Source organism: Corythoichthys intestinalis, chromosome 10 (genome assembly GCF_030265065.1).
Source record: "Corythoichthys intestinalis isolate RoL2023-P3 chromosome 10, ASM3026506v1, whole genome shotgun sequence".
Lineage (NCBI taxonomy): Eukaryota > Metazoa > Chordata > Actinopteri > Syngnathiformes > Syngnathidae > Corythoichthys > Corythoichthys intestinalis.
Window position 1 is genome coordinate 24,470,396 of NC_080404.1, and position 14,148 is coordinate 24,484,543.

General features: G+C 38.8%; 1 protein-coding gene across 9 annotated transcripts in view; it reads left to right on the plus strand.

The window, feature by feature from the left end:
* Positions 1 to 14,148, plus strand: part of LOC130923355 (protocadherin-15) — a 490,939-nt gene that overhangs the window by 294,136 nt on the left and 182,655 nt on the right. For all 9 annotated transcript variants that reach the window (XM_057849017.1, XM_057849014.1, XM_057849016.1 and 6 more), the window contains 3 exons: positions 5,348 to 5,541; positions 6,312 to 6,444; positions 12,585 to 12,664. In XM_057849017.1, the coding sequence (XP_057705000.1) occupies positions 5,348 to 5,541; positions 6,312 to 6,444; positions 12,585 to 12,664 (407 nt within the window). The remainder of the gene's footprint in view (positions 1 to 5,347; positions 5,542 to 6,311; positions 6,445 to 12,584; positions 12,665 to 14,148) is intronic.

A 14,148-nucleotide genomic window follows, 5' to 3' on the forward strand; every position in this document is an offset into this window, starting at 1 on the left:
TTTAATTAAATGTAAATTCTCATTTACAATTAGATTTATTACCAGACTCAAGGTCCAGATGACAACAGCACAGTATAAGTAAAAGATCGAATAAAACGAAAATAATAATATTATTACAAAGCCAAGTACGGTGGTATGCAAAGGTTTGGGCACCCCTTATAATTTTTAACATTTTCTTTTATAAATCACTGATTGTTTGGAATTAAAATTTCAGTTAAGTATATCATATAGCAGATGAACACAATAATATTTAAAGTGTGAATTTAATTTTATAGGATAAACAGAAAGTGCGGAATAATTAACAAAAATAGGCCGGTGCAAAAATTTGTGCAACCTTGTGTTTTTATTGATTAGAAAATCTTTAGTACTATTTTTTGGAACTCAAAATTTGTTTGATAAGCTGACTGACATTGACTACGTACAGGTGAAGCATGAGAAAGGGTATTTGAGGTGGCAAATTTCAAATTATTCTCCCCTTTGCATCATCTCTAAAGAGTGGAAACATGGGAGTCTTAAAACAACTGTCAAATGATCTGAAAGACAGTATTATTCAACATGACAGGGGAAGGATACAAAAAGCTGTCGCTGAAATTTCAGCTGTCAGTTTCCACTGTGAGGAACAAAAAAGGAAATTAAAGATCCCAGACACAGTTCAAGTTAAGGTCCGGAGTGGCAGACCAAATAAATCTCGGATACACAGAAGCGAAGGATGGTGAGAAGATTTAAATTAAAGCCACAGACCAGTTCCAAAGACCTTCAACATGATCTTGCCGCAAATGGTGTCACTGTGCATCGGTCAAGTATTCAGCGTTGTTTGCACAAGGAGAGGCTGTTTTGGAAAGTAACGCGGAAGAAGCCTTTTCTGCGCACATGACACAGAGTCCTTGAGGTATGCCAAAGCACATTAAATTGGCTAAACCAGCCTCATTTTGGAATAAGGTTCTATAGACTGATGAAACAAAAAAGAGAATTATTTGGGCATAACAAGGGACAGTCACAGTATGCATGGCGTATGAAAAACACAACATGAAAAGACACTGCTACCCACAGTAAATTTGGTGGTGGTTCCATCATGTTATGGGGCTGTGTGTACAGCGCAGGCACTGGCAATCTTGTTAAAGTTGAAGGTCTCATTGATTCCAGGTAATACCGACAGATTTTTGCAAGCAATGTTTCAGATTCAGTGACAAAGTGTTAGTTGTGCAGGGGCTGGATATTTCAACAAGACAATGACCCTAAACACGGCTCCAAATCTACTAAGGCATTCATGTGGATGAACAAGTACAACGTTCTAGAATGGCCATCTCAGTCCCCAGACCTTAATATTATTAAAAATCTGGTCTGATTTGAAGCGGGCTGTCCATGCTAGGCTGCATCAACCCTGACTGAGGTGGAGTTTTTTTGTAAAGAAGAATGGTCAAAACTACCTTCAACCTGAATCCAGCCCATAATTAAAAGCTATAGGAAGGGTTTAGATGCAGTTATTTCTGCAAAAAGGAGCGTTTAATAAATATTATTAATCATGGTTTTCTGTAGGGGTGCCTAACTTCATGCACCGGCCTATTTTTTTATTTGTATTTTTTTAATATTTACTACGCACATTTTGTTTATCCTATAAAATTCATTTTACTTCTCAAATATTACTGTATTCATCTGCTGTACCAAGGGTCGACAACCCAAAATTTTGAGCAATATTGGGCCAAAAAACAAATAACAAATATGTCTGAAGCCGCAAAAAATTAAAAGCCTTAAATAAGCGTTATAATGGAGGCAACACATGCTGTCTGTATCTATATTAGCTATATTAGCCTAAAATCAAAATGACTAAGTTGGCTACAAATACATACTGAGCCTTTATTAATAAATGTTTATTTTACCTGCAGTGCATCCTATAGAGAATGACGCACCGCGTGACTACTCTGTGTACGACGCTGCCTCAAGTTTAACTTTATTACATTATTAACTTAATTATTACAATAATAATGAATTGGACAAATGTTTGTGTCATATCTGTCCTCCTACAGAAACCGTATTAAAACAAAAAATATACCCGCCCCCTCTTTTTCCATTTTCAATGTTTTTTGAAAAGCTACAGGGAGTCACTAGGACAGCGCTTAAGAGCCGCATGCGGCTCTAGAGTCACGGGTTGCTGACCCCCGTGCTATATGACATATTTAACTGAAATATTTGTTCCAAACAATGAGTGATTTACAAAAGAAAAATCTTTAAAAATTATCAGGGGTGCCCAAACTTATGCATACCCAGTGTTGTTAATAACGGCGTTAGAATATAACGGTGTTACTCACGGCGTTATTTTCTTCAGTAGTGAGCAATCTAATTAATTACTTTGCTCATCTTGGCAACGCCGTTACCATTACTGAGGCGGGAAAGGCGTGCATTACTATGTTGGTTGACTGACCCGAGAAAAGTCTGAGAAAGACGGACTCACGGAGGCGAGAGAGCAGAGCAGGAGTGGGGAGGAGGCAAGGGAGGGTGACGCCGTTGCAAATGCGATGCTACTATGCTAGGTGGCTCCAATCATACCTGACTGTAGCCGACAGCCTACAAACTACGCCCACATGATGCTTCGGTAAATATCACATACAGTGGGGCAAATAAGTATTAAGTCAACCACTAATTGTGCAAGTTCTCCCACTTGAAAATATTAGAGAGGCCTGTAATTGTCAACATGGATAAACCTCAACCCTGAGAGACAGAATGTGGGGAAAAAAAACAACTGAAAATCACATTGTTTGATTTTTTTAATAATTTATTTGCAAATCATGGTGGAAAATAAGTATTTGGTCGATACCAAAAGTTCATCTTAATACTTCGTTATCTACCCTTTGTTGGCAATAACGGAGGCCAAACGTTTTCTGTAACTTTTCACAAGCTTTTCACACACTGTTGCAGGTATTCTGGCCCATTCCTCCATGCAGATCTCCTCTAGAGCAGTGATGTTTTGGGGTTGTCGTTGGGCAACAGGGACTTTCAACTCCCTAATCACCCCGTGGCGTCAAAATGATAACAAGAACGGGGAGCAAAAATCCCAGAACCACACAGGGGGACCTAGTGAATGACCTACAGAGAGCTGGGACCACAGTAACAAAGGCTACACAATGCGCCGCCAGGGACTCAAATCCTGCACTGCCAGACGTGTCCCCCTGCTGAAGAAAGTACACGTCCAGGCCCATCTGCGGTTCGCTACAGAGCATTTGGGTGATCCAGAAGAGGACTGGGAGAATGTGTTATGATCACATGAAACCAAAATAGAACTTTTTGGTAGAAACACAGGTTCTCTTGTTTGGAGGAAAATGAATACTGAATTGCACCATACCCACTGTGAAGCATGGGGGTGGAAACATCATGCTATGGGGCTGTTTTTCTGCAAAAGGACCAGGATGACTGATCTGTGAAAGAATGAATGGGGCTATGTATCGGGAGATTTTGAGTAAAAATCTCCTTCCATCAGCAAGGGCATTGCAGATGAGACGTGGCTGGGTCTTTCAGAATGACAATTATCCTAAACACACAACCAGAGCAACAAAGGAGTGGATTCGTAAGAAGTATTTCAAGGTCCTGGAGTGGCCTAGCCAGTCCCCAGATCTCAACCCCATAGCAAATCTGTGGAGGGAGTTGAAAGTCCGTGTTGCCCAACGACAGCCCCAAAACATCACTGCTCGAGAGGAGATCTGCATGGAGGAATGGGCCAAAATACCAGCAACAGTGTGCGAAAAGCTTGTGAAGAGTTACAGAAAACGTTTGGCCTCCGTTATTGCCAACAAAGGGTACATAACAAAGTATTGAGATGAACTTTTGGTGTTGACCAAATACTTATTTTCCACCATGATTTGCAAATAAATTCTTTAAAAATCAAACAATGTGATTTTGTGGGTTTTCTTTCCACATTCTGTCTCTCATGGTTGAGGTTTAACCATGTTGACAATTACAGGCCTTTCTAATATTTTCAAGTGGGAAAACTTGCACAATTAGTGGTTGACTACATACTTATTTGCCCCACTGTATATACAGTACTAGATGCAAATGACAGACACGGCTGCATTAGCAACATGTATAATAAAGAACTACATGCGTTAGTAAACAGCCGCCATCTTAAAGCAGTAGACTTCTCAGGAAGGCTCTGTTGTAGAGAACCTTCCTCGCGAACCTAAGTAACTTTTTATCTAAAATGCTCATAAATCGGCAAAATCTTGACTTAAATCTATCTTTAAATGATGAAATAGTTTTAAAACTTACTCATATCAAAAGTAGACAGAAGGGAACTAATGCAATAACAAGAGCAATTTTAACAACTTTAACGGTTGATTCACAACATTAAATGACTTCCACACGTAGCAAAGGTTACTATCTAGTTATCGCAATATTCGCAATACCCCTGTGTCTAGTTAAGTTTAGGGTGAAGAATTGGGCTTGGGCCAATTGTCCCAAAAAACCCTTTAAACTTCACATTGTGTAACCTGAAAATTATCAGCCAGTTACTTTGCCAAGTAACTAATTACTCTTACATTCAGGTAACTGAGTTACTAGCGCAATTACTTTTTGGGAGAAGTAATTTGTAACTGTAATTATTTTTTTAAAGTAAGATTAACAACACTGTGCATACCACAGTAAAATAATACGACACTCACTGGGTATCCTAGTGACCCACTTTTAAAAGGTATCTATACTGTGGGAAGTGTTACATTGACATTTGCTAGCAAATTTAGGTTGATTTTTTCCGTTTACATACTAAAACTAAACTAAACAATTATTGAAAAAAATGAAATTGAAAGAGAAAGAAGACTGACTCTTATCTCATTGACTGCCATTGACTGCACGAGACGTCCAATCGATTTTGCTGGGAGAGGCGAACAAACATTTGGCATTATTAACATTTTGATTGGAAGTCTTGCGCCGTCAATACCGCTAAAAGATAAAATAACAAAAATAGGGGATTTGTACAAATTCATGGTCAACTGCGATGCGGTGAGTTCAGGGTGCTCGATAGATGTAGAGAAAGCCGCAATTACTCTCAGTGGGTCGCCACCGCGGCCGGATAATTGGCTGAGATGGACTGATGCCTTTTGAAATCAAAGCCATACCCGCTTTCATTTCAAATGCCTCCAATCCATTCGCTGCAATTCAAACTGTTATTGATCTCTTTTGTCAACAAGCGGCCACCACCCACTGCGAGGATTTATCTTCAATGTGGCATGTATAGCTTTAATGTTTCAGAACAAAGCGTGCGTTTGTTTGATAATCGCCAGTCATCCAGATCGGTTAGAGTCATTTTCACGCTCGGTCGGCGTAGAAATGTCGGGCCAATACGCTTGTTTCTTGTCCCAAGTTAACGGCGGAGGACGCTGACGAAGGGTTAAACGGACTGGTGACCTACGAGATCCTGGCCGGCGCTCAGGGACATTTTGTCATCAATAACCGCTCTGGGCGCATCACTGTGGCGCCCGGTGTCAGCCTCGCTGTTGGACGATCTTTTGCGCTGACAGTCAAGGCGTCTGACAATGCACCGGAATCCCTCAGAAGGTACAGTCCAAATGGTTTTCATTTGTACATTAATGTTTGAGTGAGAGGAACTGAAAATTGGATGGCGATTCTAGCAGATTGTCAATTAATTACTGATTAATTTTTAGTTGGCTCTATTAATCACATCATTTATGAATCACAATTTATATTTTTATACGAGTCTGGGCTCTGTTTTTGTTGGAAAAAAAAACTATGCCCGAGTGTATCATTGTTTACAAAGCAAGAGCAGATGTTTGCAGATATTTCATATTACAAAGATAATCATCTGCTTTTACTGAGGACTACAGAAATACTTTTTTTCTCCTGTATTGTTTTTTTTTAATAAAAGTAAATACATTTTTGATTTCAAATATTTTACTTTGAAATTTAAAAAGAAATTTGAAAGTAGTTTTTTGTTTATATTTTCTTAAATATTCTAAAGAATTTCAACTGTTAAAATATAAAATACAGAATGTTTATTTTTATTGTATTTTAAAATAATAATAATAATTCAAATAAATTAAAGATTATTAACCCCCCAAAAGAAAAAAAAAAAAAAAGGATTTGGCCAGTTTTTAGGTCAACAATTTCTCTAAACTATTGATAAACGATCAAAATTGTTGTTGATGAGTTTAATCATTGATCCGTTGTCAATTAGTCGAGCCTAAAAGGTACATACAATATTTCAAATCCAAATTTTTCCCAAAAATTGACAGCGCGCCTTATACGTATATGAATTCTGCTTGTGCTTAATGCTTTAGATCCGACAATAGTTTTGCTATATTTTGCAGGAGTTCCATCACAACTGTCTATATCGAAGTGTTACCCCCCAACAACCAGAGCCCACCACGCTTCCCCCTGCTCATCTACTACCTGGAGGTGAGCGAGGCCACGAGGATCGGCGCGATCCTGCTAAATATGCAGGTGAGTCATTGACTCCAAATACACACTTGAGCGAAAAAATGGAACTCTTTCAGTACCATTGACAGTGATAGACGTCCAATCGTGGCTATTTCCATCCTCTTGCTGTGCATTTGAACGAGTTTATCATTAGTAGATGTCCAATCCGTTTGAACTGCAAGGGCTGTCAACGAATGAAAGATTGCCTTCAGTCTGTTAAAGTAAGCTGTTTAAAAACAGTTTTCCCTCTTTGATTGGCATTGCTGTTTTTTCCCTCCAGACAAAAAAATTATTATTGTAGTAGGCCGATTGATTTTTGTGTCTTGTTTTATTAAGTTGATATTCAAGATTTGTATCAGCAGTGAATACCACTTCAATCAGTCACAATTGTGTGTGTTTTTTTTTAAATTAGCCTCAGTTTGCTATTGTCGGGTTTTATGATGCCACAATTCATTGAACAATCAGTAACTGATAAGTTTGAGATGTTTTTAACTTCAAACTGACCAAATCCTCAGGATTTCAGCTTCTCAGCAACAAATTTTCACCATTTCCACATGAAAACAGACCTTTTGATATTTGAAAACAATTAATGTTTTTTCCCTCGTATTTTAATAGATTTTACGAGCCTATCATACCTGAGGTTGTACATTTTCTGCTTGATTTATTTTTAAGATTAATTAATTGATCTTCAAAATTAAAGCAAGACTAGGTTTGTTAATTTTCAAGGAGCAGAGGTATTTGCACCCTTTGTGATTTTGCAAGTTCACCCACTTAGAAAATGGGTAGGCCTATAGGTCTTAAATTTCAATTATAGATGCAGTTCTACTTATAGAAACATAATCTATAAAAAAATCCAGGAATCACATTTTTTCATTTCAAAATAATTCCCTAAATTATTTTCAATAATTTATTTGTAATTTAGTGGGGTTAAGTATTTGTAACCCTGAGAATCAGCAATAATTATGACACTCAAAGAGTTTATATTAAAGAGTTATATTATCAATACAACAATATAGCTATATTGTCACCTGTGCACGCCATACAACAGTCAGTCATAATCCAACTGCTACAATGGGCAAGACCAGAGAGCTTTCGAAAGACACCAGAGAAAAAAAAAGTTGAGCTCTACAAAGCTGGAAAAGCCAATGGGACAATTGGAAAGCAGCTTGGTGAGAATAAATCCACGGTTACAGCAGTTGTTAGACAATGGAAAAGGCTAAACATGACTGGTAATCTACCCCGGACTGGGGCTCCATGTAAAATCTCTCCTCGTGGGGCATCACTCATGATGAGAAAAGTGATGTCTCAGTCTAAAACTACACGGCAGGAGCTGTTCAATGACCTGAAGAGAGCTGGATGCACAGTTTCAAAGGCTACTGTCAGTAGAACACTACGGTGCAATGGTTTAAAATCATGCATTGCACAGAAGGTTCCCCTTTTGAAGCCAGTACATGGGAAGGCCTGTCTGAAGTTTGCCATTGGCCATCTGAATGATGCAGAGAGGTCAAGGGAGAAAGTCATGTGGTCGGATGAGACCAAACCAGAACTTTTTGGTGCAAACTTTACTCGTTGTGTGTGGAGGGAAAAGAATGATCAGTACAATCCCAAGAACACCCTCCCCACTCTGAAGTATGGAAACCTCATGCTTTGGGGCTGCTTTTTGGCAAAGGGGACAGGACGACGGTACTGTATAAAGCAGAGGATGAATGTTGAAATGTATTGTCAGATTTTGAGCTGCAACCTCCTTCCCTCAGTCAGAGACTTGAAGATGAGTAGTGGCTGGATCTTTCAACATGACAATGATCCGAAGCACACAGCCAAGGTGACCTTGGAGTGGCTGCGTAAAAAGCATATCAAGGTCCTGGAGTGGCCTAGCCAGTCTCCAGCCCACAATCCAATAGAAAATCTTTGGATGGAGCTGAAACATCGTGTTTCTCAACGACAGGTCCAAAACCTGACAGATCTAGAGAAGATTTGTGTGGAGAAATGGGCCAAAATCCCTGTTCCCATATGTGAAAATCTGGTGAACAACTACAAAAAGCGTCTGACCTTTGTAACTGCAAACAAAGGCTTCTGCACTAAATATTAGCACTGATTTTCTCAGGCGAACAAATACTTATGAGCCCCATTAAATTACAAATGAATTATTGAAAAATCATACAATCTGAGTTCTGGATTTTTTTTAATAGATTAGGTCTCTATAAGAAAAAATGCATCTGTGATTGAAATTTCAGACCTATACATATTTTCTAAGTGGGTGAACTTGCAAAATCACAAGGAGTGCAAATACTTCTGCTCCTTAGCGTATATAAAATATTTTCATAATATTTGTGATTGTGATGCTATGTCGACTGACAACTAGTTGAATGACACCTTTTTTACATCTTGATGGGGGCTTTATCGCTTTCACCGGCACTAATTAACTTTGAGGATGGTGGCAGGAACCCTGCCACACAAAAAAACTACAAATGCGCTGACTGATTTACGGCATACGTCACTTCCCCCTTTGCCAATTCGTATTAAAGACAGGAGTTAATGCGAACACAAAAATATTTTCCGAGGAGACAAAAAGATAAAAAAAAGGGAGGCTACCAAGATAAATGGACACTCAAGAATAAACATTGGCCCAGCTTTCACTCGCTGTCGTGACCAGGGGGTTGGAGGACCGGTGGGGGAATCCGGTACAAAATCAAACGTGCTTATTTTCAAAATCGTCATATGCTATTGTTTAGCCACAACTGAATTCATTACCTCATTACTATTCATCCTTCACACGACCGTTGGAAACTGAAATGTCTTTTAATCCATCTGTAGGCGACCAGTTGATCAGGATTTTACGACACTGTGCACTGGTCCTCATCAGGATTTTACGATGCTGTGCGCTGGTCCTCATGAGAAACACAGTCTTTCTTAAGGCAAAACACTACCACTGTTGTCCACCTGCGTCTAAGGCAAAACACTACCACTGTTGTCCACCTGCGTCACTAAAATCGACCAAAACTGATAAGTTACCTAGTGTTGCTTTAATTGATTAATCACTATTGAAAATCATTTTTGCTTGGCATATTTTAGGATTGACTGAAGTGTTTTTCCCTATAATATAGCATTGACATACTGTCACTTTCACATTAAATCCCCAGTTTCATGACGAGCCAATACTAAATCTTTGGATAACAATATGATATTTTATATTCTGGGACTTTTTCCGATCACTTCATTTGCCTCTATTGGACACAAATGTACATGACAATTTCATTAATTTTCTTCTGAAATCAAAGTGGACTGTTACGTCTCTCAGTCAAATGAGTTTATCACCTATCCATTTTGACTGTCAAAATGAATTGGACATCTACCTCCGTCAATGGCACTGAAACATGAGCAGTCTCAGCCTGTCCTCCCAGTTGAAATGAATTGGATGTCTATCATTGTCAATGACAGGCAGTGAGTTGACTTTAAGATGGTTTTTGACCATTCCCGTGCAGCAGGGCCGGCCCAGGCCATTTGGGGGCCCTAAGCAAAATAATGCAAAGGGGCCCATATTTTTGGCCCACCATTTCCTCACAGTGTACTGTGAAACCCATACATGCAAACCAACCCATACGTCCATATTTTGTATATTAATCAGATTTTGTTGCACTGCATACTTCAAACTTCTCACTCCAAATGATTGTCAGTACTTACAGTAGATAGCGTCAAACCTTTTTCTAAAAGAGGAAAAAGAAGTTAAGGAAGAACTTTTATTTTTTAAACCTTGTAATCAAGTATCAAAACTCACAAAAGTCAAATAAAGCAAACTGTAGTCAACAAAATAGAACATAAATTTAAAAATTGCCAGATTGGAGGCCCCCTAGTGGTCAGGGGCCCTAAGCAGCTGCATAGTCTGTGTATTGGCTGGGCCGGCCCTGCCGTGCAGCTTCCTGTATATTTGGGTCACTTTCTGTTGATTTTGGGTCATTTCGAGGTCGTTTTTTTGTCAAATAATGACCAGCAATTAAGGGTGTAACGGTACATGTATTCGTCTTGAACCGTTTTGGTACTTGGTGCTCGGTTCGGAACGGAGGCGTACCGAACGAGTTTCTGACGTAATGTAACCCTTACTTTTCGAGGCTGTGAGTCGATCGGTTTACTGTTTCTTTGTGTAAATTATATTTACTCCGTCTTCTCTACTATAATGAGGACCAACACTGTAGGACAGTAAGAAACGTCAACGGCGCGACAACGTGGCCGCCGCGAGAACGCAGTGAAACGCGGCCGTTAAAGTCAGTCAGCCAATGCACACCAGTTGCAGTGCGACCGTGTGTTAGACACGTCCCAGAAGTGGCTCAACGCGATGCACGCGAACAGAACGGCAGAGTTTATTATTTGACGCGAGACGCAGCCCTCCTGCGTCAAAACTACTAGCTAGCAGACCGGGCAGACCGGAAGTCACTCGTGTAAAAATTCGGTGGATCCTGTCGATTTTCAAACTAATATGCAATCGTAACCCACTTTTTTAGTCCATCAGATCTCTTGAGTGGTAGATCGGGGCACAGTTGACTTGTCTTTGTTGATTTACAGTTGTCTTCTCTGCTATAATAATAACCAACACAGCCCCGTGTTCAATACAAAACCCTCCTACCACAACAAAACAAGTAGGAACTAATATGCACATAGGAACTAAAGTTATACAAAATAAAATATACAATATAAATGAATACTACATCACATTTGTAAAAAACAAACACATAATAAAATAAATAATAGCCTATTTAATTAAAATAAATTGAACTGACACTTGTAATTAACTAATAACAATAATACACAGATCCTGCTTACACAATTAAATTTATTAATTTCTGTGTGGTGCTTTAACTTGAGAAAATCCACCAATAAAGCTTTTGAAAACCGTTCATAAGAAAAAAAAATCATTGAGGCATTTTATTTGTAAAATACATGTTAAAATCTTTGTCATTGGGATTGCTTTTCTCTTTAGCACAGGACTTCTTTTTTCTTTTCTTTCAGAAAGAAAGCTGACCAATACGTAGGGTCTGAAAGGCAAATTGTTGTTGGATTATTATCTTTAAATACCCACTACTTTTTGATCAGAATTCTAGCTTTGTATAGGCTACTGTTCCTATTGTTGAAAGCACAAAAGTGTGTAATAAACAACACATTTATACGAGGGGTATTCAAAAACTAATGCACCCAACTTTATTATGTACAAACAAATTGTAATAGCAACATGTATTATACATCAAAATAAAGGTACAAGTGTGAGGATTACATTTTTACTTCCTTTGAGCTTCCTAAGAGTCTCAATGTATACCTCCACAAACCAAATCCAAAAACCCTAACCCTCAGAGGGGTTTCTTTCGCTGCAACAAGGAATTTGATTACAGCTCTTTGGTTCTGATGAGCTTCAAGAGGGGCAGCTATTTTGAAAGCTAGTTTAAACTTTAAAAATCTGAAAATAAAAAAAACACATATAACAATCGCAAAAAGGTGTCTCCTATCATGTTTGTGCCAAATATGAACAAGATTGGTAAAATCCTGTACGAGCAATGCACTTGAGTGCATTACTTTTTGAATGCCCCTCGTATTTTGCATTTTGTTTTCTTACTGTACCGAAAATGAACCGAACCGTGACCTCAAAACCGAGGTACGTACCGAACCGAGATTTTTGTGTACCGTTACACCTCTACCAGCAATGGAGACTTTTTTTTTGCAGGTCCGAGTTGAAAATCAGTAGACGTAAATGGAAACCTTTGTGGGAGTTAAATTTGAAATGACAGCGGCCACTGAAAACGTTTAGGGATGTTTTTTGTCAAATTGTGGCAAAAAAAAAAAAAAAAAAAAGTGGTTGATACCATTTATGTGCATTGTTTTTGTGTGTTTTTTAATGTGTGAATTGGACAAAAGTGTAGCATTTTGAAAATTTGGTGTCAAAAATTAGACAGGGAAAAAATAATAATTTTATACATACTCAAGAGTGTACCCTCCCACAATAGTAATGCCTCAACAGATTGTCGTTTTGTTTCGTTATGTGGTTTTGAAAATGTGAGCATCCCATCTGACAGATTTTCTCTTTACCTCCCCATCCATATGTTCCTGCTCATATGCTTAGCCGTCAACCTTTAATGGCATTTTAAGACCTTGGAAAACTCTGCATTCTCCTCTCCCTCCAGGCCACAGACAGAGAAAACGATCCCATCACATATCACATTGTGAGCGGAGATTCCCAAAAGGTGTTCAACCTCTCAGAAACGTAAGTCCACATCTATGTCTCCAGTGAAAAGTCGGTATATTTTCATAAAAGATGGCTCTATGTTGACATTTGATTGCGGCAATACGGGTACAGTTGCCTGCGTTGACGCCGGAAATGAAACAGACTTCCGAAACATTTGAAGAATTGCGCACCTTCTTCTCTCTTGTCGGCAACTGTCCTCTTTTCAAGCTGACGAGACGACAGCGCATGAAACGCCACATGTCACAGTCCTCAGAAAAGGGAAGCCGCTGGGAGACACTAGAGGCGAATATGAAAGGAAAATCTTAGCTGAGAGACTACAAAAAAGCGTCAGTGTGAGCTGAGTATCAAGGTGCGGGCTAAGAAAAAGTGGGAAGGAAAAGAGTAGCCTTGGTAAGCTCATGCGTAGACTGATAATGAATATACTGTATACCAATAAAAAATATGTATCGTGGTTAATTCCTACTCTTGTTCTTGTCACCATCGTCCATTTTTTTTTTTAAAGTACTCAACTTTCCTTCATACACGAATTTTGATTTCATTTTATTTGATTACAATTGATTTGATTTCAATTGTAGTATGAGTGCTAGCTGCACGCATTTTGTGACGGGCAAAACAAATATGGATAAATAATTTAAAATAAAACGAATCAATAATTGAAGGATCCTTTTTTTTTGGGGGGGGGGGGGGGGTAATATAAATAGTAGTGTTGCACCGTACCTGGTATTGCTCACAAATTAGTTAAATAAACCTTTGGCTCTCAAAGGCCAAAATAGTGCTAAATTCATTAAATTAAAACATGTATAATACTCGCCCAACAGTAAGAAATTAAAAATACAATGAATGAATAATGAATTAACTTTTTTTAACCTTGAGGTTTGACTCTCAACGGCCAAACAGTGCAACTTTCATGAAATTATAACTAATAATAATTGACCACAGCATCCTGTCTCCCTCTTTGCGTCCCTTTCTGTGCACCAGCAGCAACACACACTTAGCCACTTAGCTTAGCTTACTTTGCTTACTTCTACAGAACTTTTAAATAAGCTTGCCACCCGTCATTTGAAATAAGGAACCGTTCCGAATTGAGAATTAAAAGTTGCGTTCCGTATTGAACCAATGCAGAATATATATAAATGGATACATTTCTATGCATTTTAGGAGTTTTGGGGATGTCCCTTTTTTTTCGTCGCCTGTAAGGCTTTGGGCGTGAGGGGGGGCGTCCCTTATTTCTATTTCTGAAAGGTGGCAACCCTACTTTTGAAACGGGTCTCAAATTACGGCAGCATTTCTTTCAGTAAAAGACAATAAAAGAAAAGTAGACGAGGTAACCTGACCAGGGTTTGTTGCGCCTTTCTCTTGGTAGCAGTTGCTGCTGTTGTAGTCTCAAACTCTTTGTGTTTGTTCACGTTTCATCTTCAAATGTTTTATCCGGTTCGAGGTAGTGATACTGGCCGATTTAACTTCACCTCTCGAAACTTTCAGGCCGCAAATCTTGCTTGCCG